A 27,157-nucleotide genomic window follows, 5' to 3' on the forward strand; every position below is an offset into this window, starting at 1 on the left:
TCAGCTTGGCTGGTCCCTGGGGGCAGCAGCTGCTTAGTGCAGAGCTGGGAGGCGATTCTGAAGAGAGAAGCTACAGGTAACCTTGTTTTAATGTCCTGAATGGCACTCACACCTTCACACCCCTTAAGGGGTTTGGTCCTAACGTGGCTTCTGTTGGATGGAGCCAACGTATTGGACGCTGTGATAGACACTGAAACTCCTGGGGATCAGTTTTGAAATTGAAGTGCCAAAAGCTGAAATCAGTTTTTCCTTTTACAAAGTGAGGATTTTAATTTCCATCAAGTTTACTTTTCCTTCAATATTTCCTATGCCAGTGGGCAGTGTCAGATGGCAAAGCTGAAACCCTAGAAGTCATCTGGGTGTGTACAGAGCTTACTTTTAAAGGCCGATTAGGTATTTATAAGTAAATTGAAAGTGTACACGAATACATGCAATATAATTGCTAACAATAATTTTGTAGTAACAGCTTTGAGACACTGAACGTGACATTGTAGTTCTTAATGAGCTATCCATGCAGCAAGGTATGCATTTCCTATAAAATACTATTAAAAATCCCTATATTTAAAACCTTAAAATTTACAATACAATCAAACTCTTATATAGTGCCTCAGCATATATATGATTGCTACTGTGTACAGAATTTTATACTATCTTAGTAGAAAATATTTACAACAGATTGGCCCCTTCCTTCTTCATTTACGTTCTCCTCCAGGTCCTAATGCTGCGTAGTTTCATCTATCCAAAAGAGGCTGTAATGCTTTAACGCCCTGTTCTTAATTTGGCAACAATCATAGCTGCCAGCTGTTGTGCATCTGTCATGTGGGGATTCTTTTCCATCACAGAAAGGACAATGCTTGGAGGGAAAATATTGCAGAGGTTCTTGTATGTTTGATACTGATGTTCTGGAATGATATGAGGTTCCCGTGGTTCCCCACATATCCCAATCCAGGGATTCCTCCAGAGCTGCTCCATCTTCTCAGGCATGCTTCTTACCATTACAGGTTCGTAACATGGCTGCATGAGGTTGTTACTCAGTGGATAGGAGTGGTAAGTGTAAGAGTCTGATGCACACGGTAATGGATCCCAGCTAGCATGCTGCTCTCGACAGAGAGGTGGTCGTCTCTGCCTCGTAGGGTTACTTTCATAAAGCCGTGAGTCAGAAATACTGTCCATTCTTGTCATGACCAAGGCACGGCTTGGTTGTGCAGTTGATGGATGAATGCTTTGAGGCACAGGGTATTCTCCTGGACAACTGGACCGTGCTCCAACAACTGGATGCTGGGCATGGAGGCCTAAGTGGGAAACTGACTGTTTGCGAAGGGATTGCTTAGGCTCTTCACTTCCATAACTCTGAGCTCTACTTAAGGCTTCATGGTAACCATGGGAAAAAGGCTGAAGACGATTTTGCGATGGCAGTCTGTGGATCTTCACATTGTCTTCTGAACTGGCATCTGCTACACCCAGATACAAGTCATTGTAAGAGGAATAAGAATCATTACTTGTATGGCTTAAGCAACTGTCAGGACAGGGGCTTGAGTTTCTAGAATACATCCCCTGGTCCATATCAGCCCCGTAATAATCTGTGTTACGGATACTACTTATGCTCAAGTTGGAGAAATCACTGAGTAAGGAATAATAGCCATGGTCCCCCAATGATTCATATTTGGGATACTGGTCAGTATAGCTAACTGAGGTGCCATGGCTATTGGTGACTAGTATAGGAGGATATTGCACACTGGACATATGTTCCAGTGAGGATTTCTGATGCATGAACTGTGAGGAACCTGGCACCGGGCTGCTTGCAGAGCGAGTATTTAATGCACCAGCTGCATGGCTTTTTGGTGGAGGGAGCGTTGGTACACTTAATGCAGAAACCAGAGACGGGACAGAGCTGGCCTCAGACTTCCGGGCTATTGATAACTTTTCCTCAGGCTCCACAGCTACTGATCTAATGCTTGGATCTGACTGACGTTTTGGGGCAATGCGTTTCACTTCAGAACTGATTTCTCCTTTGGAGCTGGACGGCCCTGTGCCACATTTGGCCAAGGCTCCCTCACTCATAGTTTTCACAGCAGATAATTTGGCACTTATTCGAAGCTCATCCGCTACTGACCTTTGAGGCTGGTTTGCCCGTTCTGGGTGGTAATATTTACATTTGTGCCCATAGGTGCACTTTTTACCTGAAAGAAAAGTGGGTTCAAGTTAAATAAACCAAAACCCAATCAGTATCACCAGCTGCTGTCTTTTTTCTTTGTATCTTTCACCACTTCTCAGTACTAATATTTCTACATTAACCCCCTAAGGAATAATTATATATATATATATATAATATATCCAGGCAGTCACAGGTTCTGCTGCCCGTATCCATGTATATCACTGCATCAAGGGAAAGACACATTGCTTTTCCTTCCTCCCGGCTCACGATTTCAATACTGACATCAATACTCCATGCTATATAAAACAAACCAGCTCTAACACAATTTGTACAGTTCTGAATCTCTTTCTTCCATATAAACCAGAAGAAAATGGCAAAAAGCTGCATTATCCACAAGGCATATCTGGTAATCCTTCATTTTCTGCTACACTGGTTTTACTCATATGTGTATGAAGGGTGTAAAAATGGATATAGTACTTGGATGGCAACATTAAAAATGGCACTTTTTTTATTGTTCCAGTATGACAAGATGCTAATTAATTGCTTGCTTCACCTACCTTTGAATACAACAAATCAACCTGACTTGGGCACTTACCATAAGGACACGGTTGTTTCTTATGCTCAGGAATAACTGGCCTTTTCCTTAAGAAATTTTCAAGGCTTGGACCATGGCGTCCTAAAGGATCATCAGGAGGCATAAACCTAAGGGGAAAGAAATGAAATGTGAATTTCAGTTTCTACTGAGGATTCTGAACTCGCAAATTCCCTTACTTCTGTAGAAAAACCCCTTACTTGTCATTCACAAAAGAATACATCAGCAGCCGCTCCTCTATGAACTTCTTCCATTCTGGTTTTTCATTCTGAAGATCCCGATAGTTGTCATTGGATACGATGATACCATCCGAGTCGAAAGCAAGCTTCACTATGAATCGGTCATCATAGCAAACCACTCTTCTTCCCTGAACTCTTCGAGATGGGGTGAAAACAAGAATTTTCTCTTTCTCCAATTTACGTAGGATTTCTTGCTCTGTAACATAATTCAAGTTGAGCAACTTCAAAAATGTTTTCAAGAAATGCAGCCTCTGAAATGTGAAACTTCCTCCCTCTTTTCTCACAATGTATTTTGTTATTATGTTCATACCCAGCCCCCACTGTCATTAAGAAATACCTAGGTGTGAAGTTATATTTGAAAGCACTGGCTAAATATTCAATATTTAAGCTTCAGAACCATGCTACTCCTCTGTAAACAGCCTTTACTCAGTCTTCCTGAACACGTCAAGAACTCGGTTATTACTGTATGATAGTAGCCATCTTGTTAGCCTAAAGTACATTTTAAGTACTTTCTATGGGTCAAAACACATGCTGCCTTTTCAGTGTTCAAGAATGGCCTGATACTACTTATATACTCACCCAGCAACTAAGAATCTGTTCCTATATGTTTAACAATGGTTTTGCTAATGGGAAAATTCTGACTACTTCTCAAAAGTGTTGAAATGATCCAGTAATGCTACAAAAAAAACAGCACTGGTTACAAATGCAGATACTTAAATGCCTGTTTCCTCACCAGTGAAACTGTTGTGTTTTCAAATGAATAGTTGAGTGCAACATCACATCCACAGCTCGGTGTGTATCCCCATCACCGGTACCCATTGGCCCAGTACCCATCACAAACAGAACATGGTTATGTCTTAATGCAATACTTTTTTTTTCTTAACCAAGGGGTCAAAGAAAACCTTGATCTATTACCTGTAATTGGTGCATCAGGTCGAGACTGTTCTTTCCTCCATGCAGGTACAAACACAGTGATATCTTTATGCCCTTTCTCCAGAAACCAATCCACAGCTAGTTGAATCCCCCGACAGGAAAAGCCTTCTTTATTCCCATGGCTGAAGAGCATGCAAAAGTTTTAGAAATAGTAAGGACAAAAGGTAGATTTGGTTTGGGGGTTTGCTGTTACCTGAGATACAAGGGTATACGGGAAATGAAGACTGTAAAGAGAGCTAAACCTTTGTATTCAACCAGCTTAAAGAACTGGAAAAAGAACTGCCCAGAGATACTCAGCCATCAAATTACAGCAGCCCTGCTACTTTAAACTCTAGAAATGGATAATTTCACTATCTCAAAAGCAAAACCAAACCAAACTTGAAGAATTTTCACTTATTCAATGAAAAATATCACTTTCCCCAACAAACTGAGCTTGCCTTAAATACTACCATAGAAAGTTATCAGTAACAAAAAAGGAATGAACTGACAAAGCTGGCTACCATGGGTCACAGGTGCTTTTAAACATCCAGATCAAAATAAGATGTTTCCTTGATAGTAAAGGCTCTGTATTTTTTGTTAGGATTTTTTAAGGGAAAGAAAGAACTCAAAAGTTGTTTGAGCCCATCAAAAATCTGTTTTCTGAAACACAGAGCACAATTCAAACACAGGGCTTGAATTTTGTAAATGGCCTAAGAAGTTTCTGCAAATGAAATAACAAGTATTAGAGTTTTGATAGGAACTAAGGACAGTATTATCTATGAATCATATTCAGTCTCCATTTGCATCATCAGTAACTGCAGTATTTTTAAGCATGAGAAGTGTGTAACTTTTGCAGTTCTCACTCTGTAGAGCAGATGCTTCATTGTTAAGAAATCTGTATTTTTATCATTATCCTATGGATTATCTTTCAGAATTTTAATTGCATTATTACTATAGAGCAACATCACAGATGACTACCCCATAGCAAGATGTGTGCTCTTCTGGCCTCAGTGTTACATAAAGTAACGCTGAAACAGACCAAAGGCAGACAGATGTAATACTATCTGCATCACTATGGGTCACCAGCCTAGTCCAGATTCTTGCAATGTAAATAATGAATACAGAAGCCACAGTGTTTCTAAAGCATTTTTCTTCAGATTTTTGTACATTTCAGACCTTGCAGAATTTAGTATCTTTTTTGATTTTCAAATGCTTCTGCATCTTGAGTTGGGCTCGATAACCCTATGGCTTCCTTCCAACTTGAGATATTCTATGATTCCATAAATCAGGCATCAGACTGAAGCTCTGCAATAGTAAGGGTACAAACACTTCTCTCCAGCTCCTGCCACATTAGGCTCAGGAGGAGCTCAAGCACTGCAGAGATTGCAAAGTCAACAGGCCCAGAGAAAATGTTAAGTGCAGTATTGGTGATGCTGCCTTACAGAAACATCTTCTGGATAAATGTAGCACAACTTGGCACTGAAAAATCCTGTATATAAAATATTCTTATAGGATTTTGGGGGGGGGGGTTAATATATTTCAAATTTGAGAGTACTTAATTCACTCAAAGTATTAAGAAATGTATTAAATCTGAACTTTCTTAATACCTTAAAAAAAAAGATAATAGAAGATAATTCAGATGACAAATTCAGAGCAGAAAGCTGATACTAAAGGAAATCTCGTGTGCAAACACTACTGCAAGAAATCTTGGTATCGCTGATCACCAAAGAGAGTGTTTAAAGAACTCTCTCATAGAAAATCATCCTTTCTCAGTGATAAACAAATGGCTGAACTCTACAGACATGCTTGGAAGCGGCATGGGACAAATACCTCTTGAATTAAGGGTTGACCAAAATGCACATGTGCACAAGTCTGAAATTACAAGTGCCACAGCTGTGTGAGTCAGCACAATTAGATCATGCATATCCCTGTACTGACACAGCTGAACTGCTTTGCATTCTGAGCAGGCTTAATCAGCAGGAGCAAAAATACCCTGAAGTCAACTGCGTATCATCAGCATACATGGCATGGCATTTTACAAAGAACCAAGTTTTCCTCCCCTAATAGGTTGCTTTTGGACATTAAATAAATACTCAAGGACTTCAAAAAGATTAAACCCATGCACACCGAAGCACACTACAGCTGGATTGGTAGAACAAAAAGGTTTGAGAGGAGAACTTGGTCCGAAAAGGGGGTGAAGGGAATTGGAATAAAGGTGCACATAAAGGTGTAACAACGTAATTAAAACCCTGGACTAAAGAGTTGATAAAAAGGATGGATTATCAGTGTAAATATACTACATGACTTAAAATGACTTTGCCATCAATACTGATTTTTCTCATACATATTTTAGTGATTTATTCTTCTCAAATGTTGTGACAGGGAGACCTACCTCATAGCCACATTGCTTCCATCAATGACAATTGGCCTCAAGTTATCGCTGTTATCCACAACTTCATCTTCAAGTGATAGTTCAGGGCTTGCTATTTCCTTTGGGCAAGGGCCTCTTGGCACCAGAGTACTGGCGGTACTGCTGGCACTGCTTTGTCCCTCTGATTCACTTTTGTTGCCAAGTCTCACAAGCTCTGCCAGAACATCATTGATGAGCGCATCTGCTCCCAGTTTATTCAGTACAGCCTGGATCTGATCTCCTGCGTACCCAAGCTTTAAAGCAAAATCCATTTTAGCTTGGTATTCCTTGTCCAAATTTGTTTTGCATTCATCTAGCTTCAAGTCTTGTGTGATACTGCTCTGTGAAAAACTTGGGCGATCCAAGCAAGGGGAGCGACAGAGTGGCCGATGTGGTTTAGTGGAAACCTCCTTTTCTCTCCACTGAGTATTGCTACAGCTGCTTCTGAAGTACGGTTGCTCAGGTTCACTTTCTGAGCTCGTCCATTCCTCAGATTCAGCACTGCATTCCCCAGCATCTTGTTCCACATTTCTGTCTCCTCTGGAGTGCCTCTTCTCCATTTTCAGCTTCCCCACCATAGACCAGGCCGTCATCACGTTCAGCTTCCAGCCAGAGCTCAGTTCTCTTTCATTTCCAAAGCCACCTGGAATTTATATTCAATTGCATTGTGTTGGCCAATTAAAGGTGGACACGAGGCTGGAGTTAATGTGCCTTGCTTACTGTGTTCTGGCATAAACAACACCAACATGAAGGTCCTTAAAAAAAGAAAAGAACAAAAATATTAGCTTCTGCCTAATTCTGAGGATTCTGGGAAATCCTCAACTACAATGACCTGGATTACAAGGCAGCAGAGGCCCCCAGTCATTCACATTACTGGGTAACACACTGATCAGAATAAAGCATATAATTATGTTGTCTCTTTAATCACAAATTAAACTCTTTTCTTCCCCTTGTTACTCTATGTACAAAAATGACACTTCCCACACACTACATCTGGAATTACTGGAGTAACTCAGTAATATTTAAAGGTAATAAAGCAGAAAAGAGTGACCCACTACTTTCAGCAGAAACCTCTTTCCAGCCTTGTACTGCATAACAGCCTGTCTACTAGAGGAACAACTGTGTGAAGTTCCAGGGTGCGTAAGATACAACACAAGCCATTTCAGCCTCTTTCAGGACAGGGTTACTGTCAGAACCAACTTCAGTTTATTACAAGCTGGCTGCTAGACTGTCCAGGTCACTGAAGAGATGCACAAAGGTCCTACATGTCAATCACCATGTGCTGTTTATTGTACCTACTCACTGAAAATTCCAAAATCATGGATGGATATTTCTGCATTCTGTCAGAAAGTCAGGACAGACACTCATTATTTTTGTGTTATACCAGAAGAAATATTGTTCAGGGAATTCTAGCAAGAGGTTTGACAAACGAGAAGATTCAAGTGACCTGGGAAGGGCTGAACTGATGTCATGGAGCCCTGGAAAAACAGTTTTTAAGAGGAATTGCACCCACAGCAGTTTTAGAGGAAATGGTAAAGTAAGACTAGATATAACTGCATGTAAGTGGAGAACCTTGATTACTGAAGCAATCAGCTAGAGGTCTACTTTGAGAAAGCTGCAAGTCCCACTTGTGAGTAACAAAAGAGAATGATGGAATAGTCTTGCAGAAACCATCCCTTTGAATGCACTGTCTCATTTTGATAAAACTTGTTTCTGTTCAAGTCAGCTCTTTTAGATGTAACAACAGGCACAGAGAAGAAAGACTGAAAGGCAGAAAAATGAAAAGGTACCAAACTTCTGAAAGAGCTCAGTTGTAAAGCTACACTTACTGCAGAGGCTCCTGTCAGCAAAGATGTCTTCCAAAGAGGCATGGCAAGCATGATACTGGATTTAAATAGTAACCACAGAAGAAAGACCTGGTATTGACACCAGTTTTCCAATATACCTTTGCTTTTAACAGTATAGCCAGTGACTTTGTGGTCTGACAACAGCTGGAGATGTGAGCTGTGGATGCATGAAAAGCTCTTTCCCAGGATTCCTATGAGAATTTTTGTGACACAAACCAGGCACAACTTTGGCACTGGAACAGAGATTGAGTGAAGATGTCCTTTCCTAATAAGCTCCTCATGCACACAAAAAGAAGTCAAAAGAACTGAAAGTATAATACATTGTTTGGGGTTACTGGTCACTCGTGTAACTAAGAATAAATCTGTATCTCTTCCATGTGCCTTTTGACTCTCTTCTCACGTCTTCCACTCCTTCAGGCTATAAGCAAGCATTAAAAGAAGACAAAATTTTCCTCAAGAGCACAAGCACTCAAGCAAGTACATGAATTATTTATACACAGAACATTATCAAGTACACTGTATTCAAAAGCTTTTTAAAAGCCTGACTCCTGTCTCCCCAGCAGACCACAATGGCTCTTATCTAATTACTGTGACCTACCAAAACAGCAAATAAGAGACCTATTCCCTTAATGTACAGCAGTGCAACTCCCTTGATGTACAGCAAATACCAAGCCAGGGACTAGAAACAAGTATCAGAATCTGTCCGGAGGGGAAAGTTGTGTCTAGTGTAGGGGGAGGAAAAGCATCTCTGACATTGGCAATCTTATCATTTACTGGCTTTTTCCTTAAATACAACTTTAATTTTTTTTTCCACAGAACAAAGCTAAACAGATACTGAAATTAAGCAAATAATAATGGAAATGCTGAAATGCATCCATATATTAATGAATATTAGTGATGTAAAATAAATATAATAAACATAAACCCAAAATCTCAAATATTCAAAGTATCTTCAAAATGAAAAACTGATTTTTTTTTTTCTTCTGAACAAACAGTTAAGAGATTTTCCAAAGCATTATAAGCCACAAAAGAAAACTGAACAAACCACCAGTGTGTTTATAAGTCAAAGATTATTCATTCTGAGGTTTCCCATCCTTTAGTTTTCAGACAATAAGATGCTGAAAACCACAGCCCTTAATATACCACTCATCTCTGAGAGTCTTCTTCCTTGACCATTTCCCTGCATTAAATGGTGGTTTTCTGTTGCCTATGAGGGATTCATAAGAGTATAAACACCCCTCCAAAAAATCCACCAACCAACCAACTAAACCCAAAACTGTCCCAAAGTGAAGCAAAGATTATTAATCTGTGCAACATTTACACAGTAATACATAAATGTAAGGAAATCTATAATGACCTGAAACAGGCCAAATGGTAACATTCTGTAAGACTGCACTCTAATTTATATTCTTTAGGTACACATCTCATCTGGCTGTTATGAATGTACACACTGGTGGAGATGGTAGATATACATCCAGAATACAATGAACTTCAACACAGTGTTTCCAGTGACACTGGAAAGTACCTACCAATTAAAGGTAGGTATTTTAAGAATATGTATGTTTACAGATGAGCAATTTTAGGTAAATACCTTAGATTTCATTCTGGTTTATTTGTGTGCTTTGTTTGCTTTGGGGATAAAGATCTTCCATATTCTGATTGATTTACTTTGTGACTCCTTAAGAGTGGCCGAGAGTGAATTACTCCCATCCGTAACTGTACAGTGGGGAAAAAAAAAAGGTTTAGAACAAAAAAAAACCCAGAATATTCTAAAATCTAGTCCTAGTTCTCATGTCATGTGAAGCACAGTGTGAGTGAAAATTACTCCTGATGAGCAGCAGGATTTCCAGCTACAACTGGGTGGTTCTTAAGGAAACAAGAAGCACATAGCAAAGGTGGCCAGCTTGACCAGTAACTATTAATGGTCTCAAAATCACTCCAAGCAATCCCAAATGCAGTGACTCTCACTGGTCCATGCTCTTTTTGTGATGCACATACATGCAGACACGCACACACATGCAGAGAGGGCTGCTGGTGTCCTTAGGAAATCAAGCTCATTAAAGAAAACGCTAAGCACATATATTAAAAAAACTCTAAAAGGGCAAGTTTTGAGTCAACCAACACTTTTTTTTTAATGAAGAACCATATTCTAAGTCCTTTGTGCAATATGGAATAAACCCACAGTTTCCTTGCACTTGAACGGAAATTCCAATGTTGATCAATTAGGTTTCAGCTGGATATTTCCTGTTCTTTAGTATTAAGCATTCAAAGAGTATCCCTCTAAATACTTAAGATACCATTATTGTTGCAGTACTCTGTTTTCATTTCAGGTGATTTTCTCTCACATAGTAGTAAAAGCAGTATATTTACAACCCAAGTACTTGCCAAAATAGGTGTATTTATCAATTGGCTTAATCTGGACTGGGTTTTAATTCAGTCTCACATATAACCCTGTATTGCCAAAACTAAAACAAAGGATATAAAGAATTATTCTAAAAGAAGATTAAAAATGCAGGTTATCAGCACAGTGCACCCCAGCTTACAAAACACTGCAACTAAGGAACACTTTACAATACCTGCAATAAGACTCACTTTTACCAGGTTTATGTTCTCTTATAAACACTTCATTGTTAATTTAAACTACAAGCAAAATATGTTCCTTCCCAACTGGAAATTAAATCAACTGTTCTCACTCAGAGAGACTATGATTATTTTTACAGTAATAATCTGGGTAAAACTGTCACTATCACTCCCACATTTAGATTTTTCAACCTCTTGTTGTTGTTAATGACAACTATACATGTTTTGCTCATCATTTCACCCCTCTTTCTTAGCTCCATAATAATGTATTTTATCTGCATATAAACTGATTTCACCGTTCTGTTGCATTGTCGCAATTCCACATACACAGCTCTAGTCTTCTGCTATTTAACATCATACAAGCAATTCATCCTAAACTTCATCTACCCTTCCCTGAAAGTAAGATCTTATTTTAAGCAGGCAGTTAAAGATCAGAGTCACATCGCAATAATCCTGAATTCAAAAACCAATTTAAATATAAACAAAGTATAATTCTAGGAACAATTTCTTTCACTGCCACTGCATACTCACGTCTGTCACAGGAAGAAAGCAGCTCAGCTACAATCCATGGTAGGAAGCAGTGCTGTGTATGTAGGACTCCTCTCTGCCAGTCCTGAGCTGGGTTTACTATTCTTTGTTCACTAGTGCTAGATCGGTGGCTCTGTCCTGAAATCTCATTCTGTGGAAACACCCACTTCTGTGACTCATCTTGGGAGTTTCTTGCCTTTTCCTTCGTTCATGTCAGGCTTTGGTTGAAAGCCACTAAGCGGGAAATTTTAGCTGTCTCATCCCTCTCTTGCTTAGCAGTGGAAAATATTTGGTCTGTGACGTCGTGATCACCATTAGCTCTCAAATACATGAGATGGGAATTAAAAATCTGCTAAAAAAGAAATAAATCTCTAGTTATCTTCAAGTTAGTTACAAACCAAAACACAGTGGTTTGTAAGAAGTTCCTCTTCAGATCCATCTGTGAGCTTGTGAGGGAAGTGCTAAAAACCAAAAGGTCCTGTCTGTACCTAACACTGGAACTCATGGGAAAGTAAGTAGTTTTTCCCCATTTCTTTAAACACCCAGCAGCACACAAAGCCAAAGAGGTTTTGTCAATAGTTCGATAACCTGTTTTAGAATCAACTGCTGTGTTGACAGAAAATGAGGCACAAGCAGTGTTCAGAGCCCATCTCTACAGCCCCTCACGCTTCTGTCCAGAGAGCTCCAAGGAATCAAGTCAGCTTCACCAAAGCCTCTTCACCCTCAGCCAGTCACTCCATCTGTGCAGCTTAACTGTGCCACTGCATTCACCGCCTTGGGATATTGTAGGATTTCTCCCCGTTCCTGGGTCAGGAGCACCAAAACAAAATATCTAACAGCAAGAAATAACAACAACCCTTCCTCACACCCTCCAGATTGGAAATCAGACCTGTGACACTGCCTTCAGCTACAAAACCAGCACTGTGGTATCTCCCTCCTTTCTTCGCAGCCCTGAACAGTTCAGTCTATATATACTGTTTCCTGCTTTCCATGCTGCTCATAGAGTCATAAATATCCCTTGTCAAATACATGCCATATGCTGTAACAAATAGCTATGGTTTCTGTTCAGGAAACCCCAAGCAGCTGCATCCCCCAGTTCCAGCCATTAGCAAGGTGAGCAAGTAATCCCAGGTTACACACACGTATCCAACACACACACGGCCAGCCACACAGATAGCAGCAATCAGCACCCACACAAACACAAGCAGTACCAATGGCCTCATCTTGCTCCCCCCTCTGGCTGGTGAAGATGAAGGTCTGTTAGTGGGAAATATATGCATATATAGATACATACATACATATTGGGGTTATGTGGCAAGAGTTTGGTACCAGGGGGACTGCAGGGGTGGCTTCTGTGAGAAGAGACCAGGAATTGCGCCCATGTTGAATAAAGCCAACTCAGCAGGCTCCAAGATGGACTCACTGCTGGACAAAGCTGTGCCCATCAGCCCTGCTCTCTGCTGTTGGCCTGGACATGCTGTGCCTTTGATAGCCAACTCCTCAGTTGCCTCACTCCAGAGATAAACACACATGGCTTCCCAGCCACTGAAACAGCTTGCCGGCTAGTTCAGCTTGGTATTTGCTAGCAATCATGCCAACATGTATATCCCCTGCTTGCTCTCAACTTAAATGTTTTGTCCACATATTATAATTTTGACTTGAAATTCTTTTTAAAAAGGATTTAATAAAGTACAAAGTGAAAAATACAATGTAAGAACTTAAAATCTGCATTAATGTACCTTTGTTGCTGGGTTTCAAGCCTATCTTTGTTACTAGTAACTGTACAAAGCACACATGTGGTGCACTTAAACCTGCAAACTTTCATGTTTTGTAAAGGAAATAGCTAAAGGCAGAAATATTCAACTTCTTTTCTAACACCACCATCAGGTCCCACACGATTTTTTTAATCAGACAAGTCACCACTGAATTTTTCTACAATAAGATGGAGTAAAGATAACAGAACTTTAGAGTGATACCTTGTGTGCAATATGCATCATCTGCATACACACAGTGTAAACGAAAGTATATGCAAAACCATCATTTTTAAAGAAAAGAACTTCACAGTTCACATGTTCCATATCCATATGAAAACAACTGGCTATGAATCTTCCTCCTTCCCCCTTTAGGTGACAAAGCTCGTGATTCTTTGATTCATGTAAAAACAGTCACAACTGGTATCACATCCCTGAGAAAACTTCCCCTCTGCAGCAATATATGGGTGCACTCAACTCGCTGGCATTCAGTCTAAAAAACTTCAAATCTGCAATGGCAGAGTTTGTTTTTCCACTTCTCAGAAGTTCAATCACATCATCTTGCAGAATACTGACAATAATGAAGAATTTCTGATTTACGTTATCAAGCAGTGCTAGTACAACTGTACCTAAACACCTCAATCGGTTCCTATTCTATTCTAACTATACAGTCCCTGCCCAGGAGCAAATACAATACTTAGATGATGACATCGGAATTAAACAAGTGATAACTGGAATATCAACAAGACCAGACAAAACATTTCTGTATTGTTTCAGTCCACTGAAACACCTTTTAGAAGTCTTCTAAGCACACTGAAGGGTTTTATTGAGAGATCTTAAAGGGACAAGTGAAAAGAAATTGTGTTTAATATGCATGTGTGGAAACACACACATCAAAATAACCTGTTAGGAAAGGATCTCAGTATGAAGTGAAAGACTGGATAAATGCTTTGGTGGATTAATAGAAACAGAAGACTCAATCTCAGCCATTTCCCAGGCCATAACATTGAGAAACCTCAGAGAGTCTGACTGCGTAAGGCTAAGAAGAAGCCAAGTCTGGGATGATTCCCAGATTTTGGACCCACATATCCAGGAGAAATGAAAGCAGCATTTCAGCAGTTTTCATGGCTTCAGCGTGCATTTTAATGCCTTAGTATCTTATGTCTCTTCATTTCACTAACTTATCAATCATCAGCATGCTCCTCTGTATAGATCCTTCCCTGTAAGACAGGAAGAGGCATCCTTCTGGAATTAAAAGCTGAATATTCAGGGTGAACTAAAATTCTTAGTTAGCCAGAAGTTCAAGCAAAAGGAGATAAGATCTGTAGATGAGAAATCTGTGAAGCAAGCAAACAGATCAAGCCATTTGAATTAACTCCACAGTCACATGGTATAGAATAAAGCCTGAAAAAAACCTGATGAGACTCTGGCACCCTTTACAGAAGGATGAGGAGGAGAATAAAGTGAAGAGACAAAGTGACAATCTCACCTCTGCATATGAAGTTAGCCTGCAAACACAGTATACCTTTATCAGGGCAGTATCAGACTGAATAGTACAGGAGCGAGCTATGGACTACATTTAATCTAGTGCAAGCAATTCATGCATCATGTAGAATAAATTGACAGCTTTCAGGCAGTCTTAGGATAATGATATCTTGAGCTCTATTTCTGGAAACAATAGGTGATTCATTGAGAATTCACTATTATCTCATTGCCTTTATGCTCACTTTGCTCTTATGTGCACAGAAAAAAAAAGTAACTGGAAAAGAGCACTAACAATCAGTTTACAAACCTATCCTTGTGGATCATTTTCAACTGCTTTGTCTTGTTATTCCACTTCTTTGGTTGGTACAGATGAGTTAAGGAGTTATCACAGGAGGGAAGGAACAAAGAAATCCACTTACAAGCAAAACCAGACCATTAAAAACATAAATCATTTTAGTAACAATCGATTTTACTGATAATTGTGAAATGAGAAGTGAGTGTGCCTCAAAATCTTCTCAAAGCTGGAATAAAAGCTCATCTCACAGATCAGAAACAATAACACCGTGGGGCTCAAACTGCAGTTTGTTTAGTATGAGTTACATTCTCTCCAAAGACACACGAATATGAACACACACATACGGAGAGAAAAGAAAACCACTACCAATTTCTGATGTGAAGATCTTATAACTCAGAAATACACATACCGGGGCTTTAAATTTTAATTCTCACGATGTTCATTGCTAAGCAACCAAGTTTTCTTACTGAACACCTCTTTCGGCACAGTCACGACTGACTAGTAGAATTGATAATGTGATTCAGAGAAATGTGTGAGGCAAAATCAGCTGTATTTTGTTCATAAAGGACCAAACTGAAAGCATCTATTTAATTTTGCTGGTATTAAAACTGAAGGAAAATGTCTGCTCAATGAAAAAATGCTTTAATGGCAATGAAAAATATTTGGGAATTACTTAACAATTACTATTCAAATGATAATGACTATGAAAGAGCTGGTGCTAGAAATACTCTATTCAAAGGCAGTTCCTTCCAGATGGCCCAACACAGTCAGAGAAGACAGGGTGAGAGAACAGACTGAAGAACTTGTTTTGGTCCCTTATGACACTCCCCTTCCACCACCTCAGTGTGCTCTGAGCCATACCCTTCAAAGGGGCAATTCTACAGTGCACCCGTCTGTTACGAGGAACAGCTTTTACATTAAAAATATTTCATTAACTAACTCTTTTAATCAACTTTTCACCAACTGTCAAGCAGCTTTATTTGTGTTCTGCCATTCATTGCAGATGCTAAACCACAAAACTAAAAAGGGAAAACATCAACCAAACCACAACTATTTTCTCAAATGTCTCTCACCTGGATAATAAATACATATGACAGTGATCCCATAGTACGTACTTTAAGGAGGGGGAGGACTGTTACCTAACTGAACACTGATACATGAAATAGTAACATTTGGGGGAGTTCCATATGCAAAGTGAGGAATAAATAGTGCAGATTTCTCCTTTGGTATTTCTTAAACTGTCAAATAAACATCTTAACAAGAATTAAAAAAAAGGTGGCATAGTTTTTTATTATAAAAATCAAGTTATTCCCTCCTTGTCTTCAGTGTGAATCTTAATGTCTTACTATCTTACATCTCTTCATTCCACTAACTTATTATTAGCATGTTCCTTTGTATAGATTCTTTCCTGTTATACAGGAAGAGGCATCTTTCTGGAAGAAGGCTGTTCTAAACAACAGCCAAGTCTTTGACTACTGTGGCTATTTCTACATCAGCAGCAGCTGAGTGAAGTACACAAAGACACCCAGCCAAAATCACTTTCACATAGCCAGCTCAGGCACTAAGAGCAACCGTGTACCGTGTAAACCTCGCATGATACTGGGTTACTTGTTCTACAATACATGAATGAATGAAACCCATTCTATCATCTTCACAATCAAACAGGTAAGGCTGGCATACTACAGATCTACAACAGCTACGCCATGTGATTTCAGTGTAGACAGCATATAAGCCTACGAACACAAAAGCTGACACCTTCCTGGTAACACACATACTGATTACAGTAAATTAAGAGACTAAAACCATGGAAACAATACGAGCAGCGACCAAGAGAAAGAGAAGTCTTTTGAAAAATGATTCAGTATTCAGAGATACTACATCCAACAGAGCTCCAACACTGCAGTGTGCTACAGCACAGACTAGTGGTTACACTAAAGATGCATTCGTTCTCTGAGCACGTTTCCATGCCCTTTAAAAACTCCAACATACAATTGATTTCCATTTTAAAGACATCACCACTTGGGCCTGCAGCACACACACACAACCCCCCAAAACCCCGAAATGAACTGCAAAAGTCTTCAGGAATGTGACAAAGCAGAATTTAGCAGGCAGGAGTTATGTCAGAGCGCACAGACAAAGAGCATCTCAAGGTGCACCGATGACACTGGGCTTTCTTTGGCTTAGCCCTTTACTTTGAAACGTTTCTACTCATGAAGAAAGTAACACAACTGAAAATCAGTGTCTTCATGGCACTGAAGCCACAGCCTTCTCACTGTATTCTCATTTTAGGAGCAGTGAAGAGATTACACACTCCTGCTTGCTGCTTTGAATATTTTCTGGGCTAGTAAGCTATTTTATCTACTGGGAAAGAAGCTCTTAAAGCTGACAAAGCCTATGAGTCACAAATAAAAATGGTAGCTTTTCTCATTCTAATTATACACTCAGGTCACACACATCTGCTGGGACAGATTCACAACTGAAGAAAAGCAGAAAATATTCCAAAATTAACATTTGGGTATTTCAGAATGGATTCAAAGAGCAGAGCTGCGCTGCGTGACGTGATGTGCAATTATCTTTTGTCCTCAATAAAAAGGGCTGGTGATTTGTAGCGTTTTGCCTCTGTGTTTATATACCTCAAACCACTTGATTTCCATATTTATCATGACTTTAGACAGAGATAACAGGAATCCATTACAGTTTATACATGTATACCATAATAATACATATGTGGTAATTCAACAGGTATTAATCACTTTCACCATTTGGTTTCTGATCCTTAGAATGAATTACATGCTAGCATGACACATGTGGTAGCTCTATATTTCATTTGCATTGACAGTGTCAGGTGTTGCAGGACCGTCTGAATACAGGAGAAAATGGGCTTTGTAGACAATTCTATTTAAGTTGGCCATTTTGAAATCAAAGCAACTCCAAATGTGATACTTTTGCAAAAATACAACCTTTATAATCTGTAGTCACAATTTCAAGTGCATCTCTCCATCGTGTCAACAAGATATGACCAAGCACTCTGAATTTACCCAGCAGGACCGGGAATAAAGAACTCTGCCCCTTTTTTCCCTTTCAAACTGTATTTTAAATAGTTTCATTAAGATTGTTCTAAGAGCTTTTGTACTTAGCAAACAACACTCATATAAACATCAAACCATTGCCAGATGTACAGCATCCTCTGATACAGCTTCCATAAAAAGTTCCAAATACATACAAACCAGCCGGTGAAGGAAAACAAGTGTATCAGGCTTTAGCCAAGATAAAGGCAGGTCAGAGAAGCAAAGAATCTTCCTATTTAAAAGGAATATTCTTATTTTAACTTAAAATGAACACATGTTCAAATATTTTTTGTACTTTTGAATCTATAAATTAAACCAACGCATCTCTGTTGTAGTAGAGATGGCCTAAACCAAAGACCCAAGCACAGATCTGCAGCTCCTTTATACTTTTAGAGACATGTATAATCGGTATTCCCAGAGCATGCACTAAGTCACACAGCACTTTTAACAGAAGCATTAAAATGGCAGATCAGAGTTTTTAATCCCTTGATAACTAAAGCCATATAAATGACAGCATTCTGACTCAGTTTAATGGTTTTTTTTCTTACCTCACTATGCAATGTCAGTCTCAACATCCTAATGGGAAGTTTCAACACTGTCATTTTGATGAACAGAGAAACCTCAAGTTTACACTACTCGAAGGCCTGATATTGTAGAGTCTTCTATCAAGCCAAACTCAGAACAACATCAAGAAAAAGATTTTACTTTTTCTACTTATTGTATTGTATTTCTCTGAAATACAACACTGGTATAGAGTAAGTCTAAAGTGCTGGCTGGTAATACCTTGTCCTTAAAATTAATATTGAAGCCACAATTGAAAACCAGCCTGCTGGTTATGACTATCATAACTTTTACTTAGAAGTTGCCTCCTTTCTGAGTCAATTCAGGTGCAGTATTATAAAAGAAAAACAGAATTGTCATTCCTGTTTCTGCATCTGTCTCCCTCCTTTAACCACCTTTGCAGTAGAAGAGTAAGGAATGTGACTTAGCACACTTCTGCTATGGAGGCAAAGAGCAAGGGAAGATCTTCATTGTTGATTCACCACTTCAGATGAATGTAACCATCACCACCATCCAACCCTGAAGGGGATATTCTTTCTTACTAAAATGCTTAGGGGACACTTGTAATGGCAGAAGAGGTTCAGCTGTGCAGAGGACTGAATTTGAGGAATCCACACACCAGAATATATAGAACTAGCAAGAACTTTAGAAATACCACTAAGCTTTACCTTTCTGATCTTCTGAATCTTTTCGTGCCTACATATGTCCGGTCTACGCAGAGCAGTGTTAAGAAGAAAACCCTACCATACACACAGAGATAGATATGCCCATATATATATACACATACCTTGTGAATCTTTCAATGTGTCACTTGATACATTTCACAGACCAATTTAGAAAAGTAAAGTTCTTCCAAATGCTCTACAGCTTAAGTCACACACTTGTTCTTCCTCACCAACTTCTTGCCCACTGTCCCTGAAATCCCTTTCCCACAGCTGACTCAGTTTAAAACAAAGGATGCCTGCTCTGTGAAAGCTATGGCAATTCAGGGCAATGATACAAGGTAAGCCACTGAGCTGGCAGATCATTCATTTTCAAATCTGATGAGACTCTCTGCAGGTAGCACACCTATATTCATGCAATTTTGCCACAGAATCTTAGCCAAAACCCCTAAGCCAGGGACTTACTTGTCCATGACTTCCTACATTATGAAGAGGCTGACGGGCGCATGTATGCCAGCTGGAAAAGAACTGGGTGGGGAGTTTTTGAAGGGGGAGTTAGGGGCAAAATGCTTGTTTTTAAACACTGATCAGGTTTCCAGTGCATCTCCAAAAAATAATTGCCCCTGTGCAAAGGGGAAGAACATCTTGCAACACAAAGGCAAGAATGAACCCTTACGGTAGACAAAAATATCTTATTCAAGCATTGCTGAGCAAAAAGTAATTGTGCTGCTACCCCCTAAGGACCGCAGTTTCTCACTTTCCATTTCAAGTGGTTGGTGTTTGGCTGGACCAGGGACCAAGACATCAGAGAGCCACGGTGTCATTCAGCAATTACAAGACATTCAGCTGAATTACATCAAAAAGCCACTACTTATTTCCAAGACTGACAGTTAAAGAGCACAACTCTGCCTTTTAATGGTCTTTTTTTATTTGAGCAAAATCAGATTAAATACTACAAATCCAGTGACCGAGACTTAAAAAACAAACCCAAAAAACTTCCCAGATCTGCCAGAGAGTCCCAGCAGGTCACAGAGTTACAGATACGTTCTTGGTTGACCTCAACTGAATCTCCGTTGTTCAGCTTAGTGGAAATGAGATTGACTTACTCTGCTATTGTGCTCAATCTGCCCACAAGAAGTAAGACACTAAACAGAAAAGTACTTTGCTCCATCAGAAATAAGACCTCCAAGAAGATGCTCATCTTTCTAACTCTCCTCAAACTGTAGTATCAACGCACAAACACTGGCTGACAAGTTGACTGAACATCTGTGGTGCTTTTCCATAGCTAACCTTTCCTGAAGGATTCAGAAATTAATTTAGAGACCATTTCAGAAAATGCCAGAAAAAAAACCCCCAACATGAACCTGTTAACAGACAACAGGGAAATGAATAAAAGCATTTTGATTAGCTGGAAGTTCCAGAAACCATGGCCACTTCTGAAGATCCAAATAAAACCTATTAAACACTAAAGTCAAAGCAGATTTGGAACATTAAATAAAACAATGTATTCTTTGCTCTGCAAAGATGTGATGAATCCCTTGCTCTGGTGAAAATGTGTTTTTTCTTGATTTCAGGAAGGCATTTGATACTGTCTCCCACAGCATCACAGTATCCTCATAGATAAGCTAAGGAAGTGTGGGCTTGATGATCAGGTAGTGAGGTGGATCAAGAACTGGTTGGAAGGAAGAAGGCAGATTTGTGGTTAATGGGGCAGAATCTAGCTGGAGGTCTGTGACTAGTGGAGCCCCTCGGGGGTCGGTGCTGGGACCAGCGCTGTTTAATATTTTCATCAACGACCTGGATGAGGGAACTGAGTGTACCCTCAGCAAGTTCGCTGATGATACTAAACTGGGAGGAGTGGCTGACACACCAGAGGGCTGTGTTGCCAGTCAGCGAGACCTGGGCAGGCTGGAGAGTTGGGCAGAGAGGAACTTGATGAAATTCAACAAGGGCAAGTCTAGAGTCTTGCATCTGGGGAAGAACAACCCCATGTACCACTACAGGTTGGGGGCTGACCTGCTGGACAGTAGTGAAGGGGAAAGGGACCTGGGGGTCCTGGTGGATAGGAGGATGACCATGAGCCAGCAGTGTGCCCCTGTGGCCAAGAAGGCCAATGGCATCCTAGGGTGCATTAGAAAGGGTGTGGTTAGTAGGTCAAGAGAGGCTCTCCTCCCCCCTACTCTGCCTTGGTAAGGCCGCATCTGGAATACTGTGTCCAGTTCTGGGCCCCTCAGTTCAAGAAGGAAGGGAATTGCTTGAAAGAGTCCAGCGCAGAGCCACAAAGATGATTAAGGGAATGGAACATCTCCCTTATGAAGAGAGGTTGAGGGAGCTGGGTCTCTTAAGCTTGGAGGAGACTGAGGGGTGACCTCATCAATGTTTACCAATATGTAAAGGGTGAGTGTCAGGATGATGGAGCTAGGTTTTTTTCAGTGATGTCCAGTGATAGGACAAGGGGCAATGGGTGTAAACTGGAGCATAGGAGGTTCCATGGGACCATCAGGAAAAATTCCTTTACTGTGAGAGTGACAAAGCACTGGAACAGGTTGCCCAGGGGGGTTGTGGAGTCTCCTACATTGAAGATATTCAAGGCCCGCCTGGCCAAGTTCCTGTGTGATGTACTCTAGGTTACCCTGCTCTTGCAGGGGGGTTGGACTAGATGATCTTTTGAGGTCCCTTCCAACCCTTGGGATTCTGTGATGACTACAACATTCAATTAAAAACATATACTAGAATAACAATATCCTAGAACAGAAGCCCTGGTAAGACGATATGCATCTTCATCTTGTTCTTAACACATTGTGGAGTTTTGCTAAACCGAAAACTTGTACCAAGAAGCTCCAATATCACCTCCATGTTTGAGGTATTTTAAATGTATTTCAGTAAATACTTCAGATAATCACTGCTATCAGTATTAGACTATACATAAAGGCATGGTATGTCTAGCACGTCATAAATAGAGGGCTTGAAATGGCTTGTGAAGTAGTCAACTTCAAATCAAGTGCAAACTGAAGAGAAACACAAAGGTAGTACAGAATCTGAGCATCTTACCTCAAACTTAATTCATTTGCAACATTCATAAGTACAAATTCTAAGGGACAGAATGGACACAGTTGGAATTATAAACACAGGAAGTGGCATTTCAGCTGTCTCTTTATGCCTATGATTTGCCTCTGCAGTTAACAGACTGCTTCACCTAACAGGTAGTGCTGAGCAAACAAGTACAAAGAAGAGGCCAGACTTCTGAAGGGAAGGAAATGGAATATTTCTGTCACATCAGGTGCTCAACTGTACTTCCTAAGCCCAGAAAATAAAAGAGAGAAGCAGAGGGAGAGGGAGAGGAGAAAAAAGTAGACAGTAAACATGCATTCAAAAGAAGGTGCTCTCACAATAATACAGCAGTTCTTTCCACCAACCTTCTCTAATAATCTCAAGCAGTTTCAGCTGGCATTATTGCTACCCAAAGTCTGCTGTCCCTATCAAGGCAACATTTACACTTCAGCTGACAACATTACATAAAAAGATCACTTGTTAGCAGTTCCTTATAGACTGAGATCATGTGTTCAGATCTGAAACCAAAGTAGTGCACCGGTTCTCCTAATGCACATTCTGATAGAAGGCCATTTGGTACAACCTACTCTGCAGATCTAAATGACTCATTAATGCTCTGGGAAGGAAAAAAAAAAGAGTTGTGTTTGCAGCTAAGCAAAGATGTGATGCATCTTATCAATTTACACTCATTCTAATTTTGCAATTGAATATTTAGAATACTACTTTGATAGACTAAACCAAATGTTCCTTTAAGCCAAAAATCTCATTCAGAAGCAATCTTTGAGAAACCTGAGAAACGAAGGGTATTCATGTTTGAAAAGGTCTCAACACACTGGGTGGACCCTCACATGCTCTGCCACCACCAAGAGGCAGGATGTCCTCAGTTGGTAAGACAGATGCCTTCTGATAAACTGAAACAACCACTTCACAAGCTGCTAAAAAAGTGACAAGCAGAGAGACACCTCGCTTGGGAAGTATCAAACAGCACCTTTGTGGCAAGCAGCAAGAGAAGCTCAAAGGCATCTTGTGATTAGATTTTCACACCTGTTACTTCACTCTGCAGAACCAAAGTCAGCCTATCGCTAATTAGGTCTGCTCTGAGCACAGTGTTGCACTGGATGAACTCCTGGAGTCCAATCCAAACTGATTATTCTTTTATTCTAAGATTCTTTCATTCTTAGCATGATAACACTACACATTTCCAAGGTGAAGAAGCTGGAAACTCATCTTCAAGAAGACAAGAGAAAAAGCCTACTGCTTTGCTTTCAAAAATGAAAGCTGCAAATCCCTACACTCCAGCAACTGCATCTCTCTCCTTCTAAAGAGAGATCCATGTATGGATTAGGCGCGAGAGAGGGGGTTTTGTGTGGTGGGTTCTTTTGGTTTAGGGGGTGGTTTTTATTAGTTTTTTAAATCTGGACAATCTAGAAATCAGAAAAGACTTGGCAAAGAGTCTGAAATTAGTGTTTTATCTTAAAAAGGGGGAGGGGGAGTACAGAGGGCAATCTCTTGTGGGGTTTAGTTTAGCTTTGACTTTATGTGATCTGGCTGAGGTGTCTGTGGGCTCATTACATAAGCGTGTATGTTAAATTTCTTGTGGATGTCCCTACTAACAATAATTAATAGTCTAAACTTGGCTTTAGCCTAAGGTTAATAATCAGTTACAGCACTCCTCTCCAGACAACTGGAATAGAAGTAGACTTCCATAATCAGTACAGACACTAATCGTGATGAGGCAACTCTTTCCAGTGGACTGCATGTGGAAAAAGAACTCTTCTGTTTCAATTATGGAACCAACAAGCACCTTGGCCTATGGCAGGACTTGTAAAAGGCTTTAGTTACACTGCACCATGAGATCCTAATGAAACTGTAGAAGAGGCACACCACAAGCCATGCAAAGCCTGGGTTTTATTTTGACATGGTGATTCAACTTGCTTTGCTACCAAACAATGTCAAAAATAACTCATGTAAGAAAATGAAATACAACAGCTACCTTTAAAACATTCTGCTTTCAATACAGAAAGAACGTATAGATTTGAAACAAAACTGCTGATGAAGAGTTCTCCTTATGGCCAATCTCATTAGTAAATTGTTCATCTCAGAACAGTAAGACCATTTCAGGAGGTGCTCTACTGCTTAGCTCTGCACTTTCAAATGGTTCCTACATTTGAAATGTATCAAACACAATGCTACATATCATGGCTTCAGAAAGTGGTTGTGGTATTCTGACTTCCAGATGAATCATCCATGTTAGCATGAATATATTGTATCCACTACAGCTTATAAACAAAAGGGGACAAATCACAGGAAATAAAAAACAAATAGTAACAAATGTAAATAGTTTTTAAATACCAGTATTTTTATTCAAACATGCTTTTCATCTATAATGCCTAGGGAAAAAAAAAAACAACCCTTTTACAATGAACTCACCAAAAATGTAAGTTTCTATATATAATATATATAAATATATATTTGTCCAGCCATGTACACATGGCTTTTCAAGGCCTTTTATGTCTTGCAGATTCCATGATCAAAAGAGGATAGTATTCTTAGGGATGTGTGAGGTCTAGATAGCATTATAGCCATATATATATATTTACATTTTGAGATAGACAATATATCAAACTAATTTACAATGTGGCAACATCTGGAAGCTTCTTCTGAGTTGATAAATTACATTTCTTCACCTTTCGAAACCTTACTTCCATCCTGAACTCATCCACTGCCTTCCCTATTCCCAAAAGCTCCAATGCTCTTGAAATAAACAGTAACAGAGTGAGAGTGACAGAAGCAATTTGGTTTCTTTCTACTATTCACAGATCTATAGTAGAATTGTAAGTGTCTAACAAAATCAGTTGCAAACTGTAGGAAAGTCAAAACCAGTATATGTCTACAATGGAGTAATTTCCACTGGAAAAGGCATCCATAAGGACTAAGCAACAGAAAGCCAGAACTTACCTCATCCCCAGCAGCTGACAGTAAGAATTTACCTTCCTACTAGTTCATCTGTATATAAAATTCCATTGGCATCTCTTCACCCTCTTAACACTTTTTGCTTCCATTCTTTCTGAATAGCGAGTTTGAATGCGGCTGGATTTTCCTTTTTTAAATACATCTTAAAGAGGTCACTCCCATGCAATTGTCTCAGGAAGCTTTACAGATGGCTTCTAATAAACTTGCTGAGCACTGGATCACATTTTAGAAAACAAATGGATCACAAGTCCAGAAAACGTCAACAGCCACAAGATCGACAGATGGAAAACATGACAGTGAAGAAGACAAGACATATTCCAACAGCAGTCAAACTGCTCTAAATTTGAGGATGACCTTGACATGCCCACTAACCCATTTTCCCAGCAAAAAGCAAAGATAATTTTATAAGTGACATTAGCTACACTTGTGAAACACACCTTTCAGTTCTACATACCACTGTCCGTTTATAACACCTGACAATCAAAAGATCTCTCTCACCAGCAAAGGATACCTCGTATACAAAAATGACTACCTGATATTACATCCATTTCAATAAACAAATATACCAAGCATAAGAAATCAGATGGATGTGGAATGCTGCACACTCACAGGCACTCAGAACTACTGACAGGCGTAACAGGAATTCATAAATGACCAGCGTTTTAATTCTCTTTCTATTCCTGCTTCACATTTATGACAATAGATGCTGATCACGGAAACACATTCCAAGATGAAAAAAGGTAAAGTATCACATGTACCTCAATAAACCCAATTTAATTTAGATCAAGACGACACAATATAGCTACCGATTCGATTTTACTGTTTGCTAACTTGCACAGGAAACACACAGCTCTTGTGAAATACATACCCCAAAGGCTGAAATGACAATTTGAAAAGCAGACAGCTGTGAAAAATAGCATTTTAAAAATAACTGATTAAAAAAAGTATCTCAACCTCATGTATACTGCAGTCAGTGACCAGTTCCTCGGTCACTTTTGCACTGTAAGGCAAAACGGAAGGATACAAGCAGCGACCATCAGTACCCTCCACAACTGCCTTATTTCACCACCTTTCGTTAATACCTTGCTCCCCTTCTCATGCTGACACCGCACACCTTCTCAGACAGCGTGCTAACGCAGCTTTCGCAACCGCTCCTTGGCACTCACAGCTGCTAAATGAAACCAGCCGAATTCCCCGCTCCGTACCCAGCCGGCTAGACCACCTCAACCGTGCAGCCACCGCAGCCAGCTCCCGCAGGCAGGTCCCCGCGAAGGCCCCGGTGCCCTCTCACCCAGGCAGGGCGGGCCTCAGAGCGCCAAGGACAGAGGCCACGCCGCGGGGAAGTGGCCACCAGGCCGAGCAGCCGCCCCTCCCCGTGCGCGCAGGGAAGCCGGGGCACCCCCGAGGCCGGGAGAGGCGGCGGCGGCGGCGGCGGCTCAGCGAGGGGCCGGGCGACGGCAGGAGGCCGCGCTTCGACTGCGGCCAGGCCCGGAGAGCGCCCGGCGGAGCGGCAGGGGGCGCGCTGGCGGCCTCCCGCAGCACGCACAGCGCCTCAGCCGTGCCGCCGGGGAGGAGGAGGAGGAGGAGGAGGAGGAGGAGGAGGGGGCTCCCCCATCGCCCCCCGCCCTCCCTCACCACCTACCCTTTCCCCCCCACCCTTCCCAGCCGGGGCCTCACCCGCTGCTGTCGCTGCAGACACCGCCCGCGGCTCCCTGCGGGATATGGCGGCGGAGAAGCGAGGGACGGCGCGGCTCGGCGCGGCCGCGGCACGGGCCCCACTCCGGCCGCTCCCGCCGCATGGAGGGGGAAGTGCAGGCCGGAGCGAGGGGAGAGGAGCGGGGCGGAGGAGCAAGAGCCAGGGCGGGACGGGACGGGATGGGGGGGGGGGGGCGGCTCAGTCAGCGGCGGCAGCCCGGGGGCCGCTGCCTCCACCTCATCGCTGCCTGCGCCTCAGCCGGGCCAGCGCCGCTGCCCGGGCGCCGTTGCCTAGCAACCGCGCGCAGCCCCCGCTGCTGCAGGCGCCGGGCTGCTCGCGGCGCCCTGCGCGC

The 27,157-nt window shown here is 41.0% G+C and overlaps 1 protein-coding gene across 7 annotated transcripts; it reads right to left on the bottom strand.

Moving 5' to 3' along the window:
• Positions 1–236: 236 nt before the first annotated feature.
• On the bottom strand, positions 237–27,157 carry ZC3H12B (zinc finger CCCH-type containing 12B). 7 transcript variants are annotated; one of them, XM_062640452.1, is made up of 7 exons: positions 26,787–27,157; positions 6,291–7,063; positions 3,902–4,041; positions 2,948–3,182; positions 2,751–2,857; positions 2,114–2,180; positions 1,251–1,451 (listed from the first exon to the last, which is right to left on the bottom strand). In XM_062640452.1, exons 2-7 carry the CDS (start codon positions 6,899–6,901, stop codon positions 1,370–1,372), a joined length of 1,242 nt encoding a protein of 413 aa, XP_062496436.1. In that variant the 5' UTR covers positions 6,902–7,063; positions 26,787–27,157; the 3' UTR covers positions 1,251–1,369. The 7 variants fall into 7 exon arrangements, with proteins under 7 accessions (XP_062496429.1, XP_062496430.1, XP_062496433.1 ...); XM_062640450.1 differs by having other exon boundaries at positions 1,251–1,454; XM_062640445.1 differs by having other exon boundaries at positions 237–2,180.

The sequence above is a fragment of the Pezoporus occidentalis genome, unplaced genomic scaffold, assembly GCF_034315485.1.
Source record: "Pezoporus occidentalis ecotype Australia unplaced genomic scaffold, CSIRO_AGI_Poc_V1 ctg65, whole genome shotgun sequence".
NCBI classification, from domain to species: domain Eukaryota; kingdom Metazoa; phylum Chordata; class Aves; order Psittaciformes; family Psittacidae; genus Pezoporus; species Pezoporus occidentalis.

Bases quoted from the DNA above. Each gene is read 5' to 3' on its own strand.
- ZC3H12B (XM_062640445.1), bottom strand. From the start codon at position 6,901: ATGACGGCCTGGTCTATGGTGGGGAAGCTGAAAATGGAGAAGAGGCAC. The intron at 4,042-6,290 runs GTAGGTCTCCCT...CATGCTCTTCAG, and splicing joins GGAAGCAATGTGGCTATGAG to CCATGGGAATAAAGAAGGCT. The intron at 2,858-2,947 runs GTAAGGGGTTTT...CTTTCCCCTTAG, and splicing joins TATTCTTTTGTGAATGACAA to GTTTATGCCTCCTGATGATC.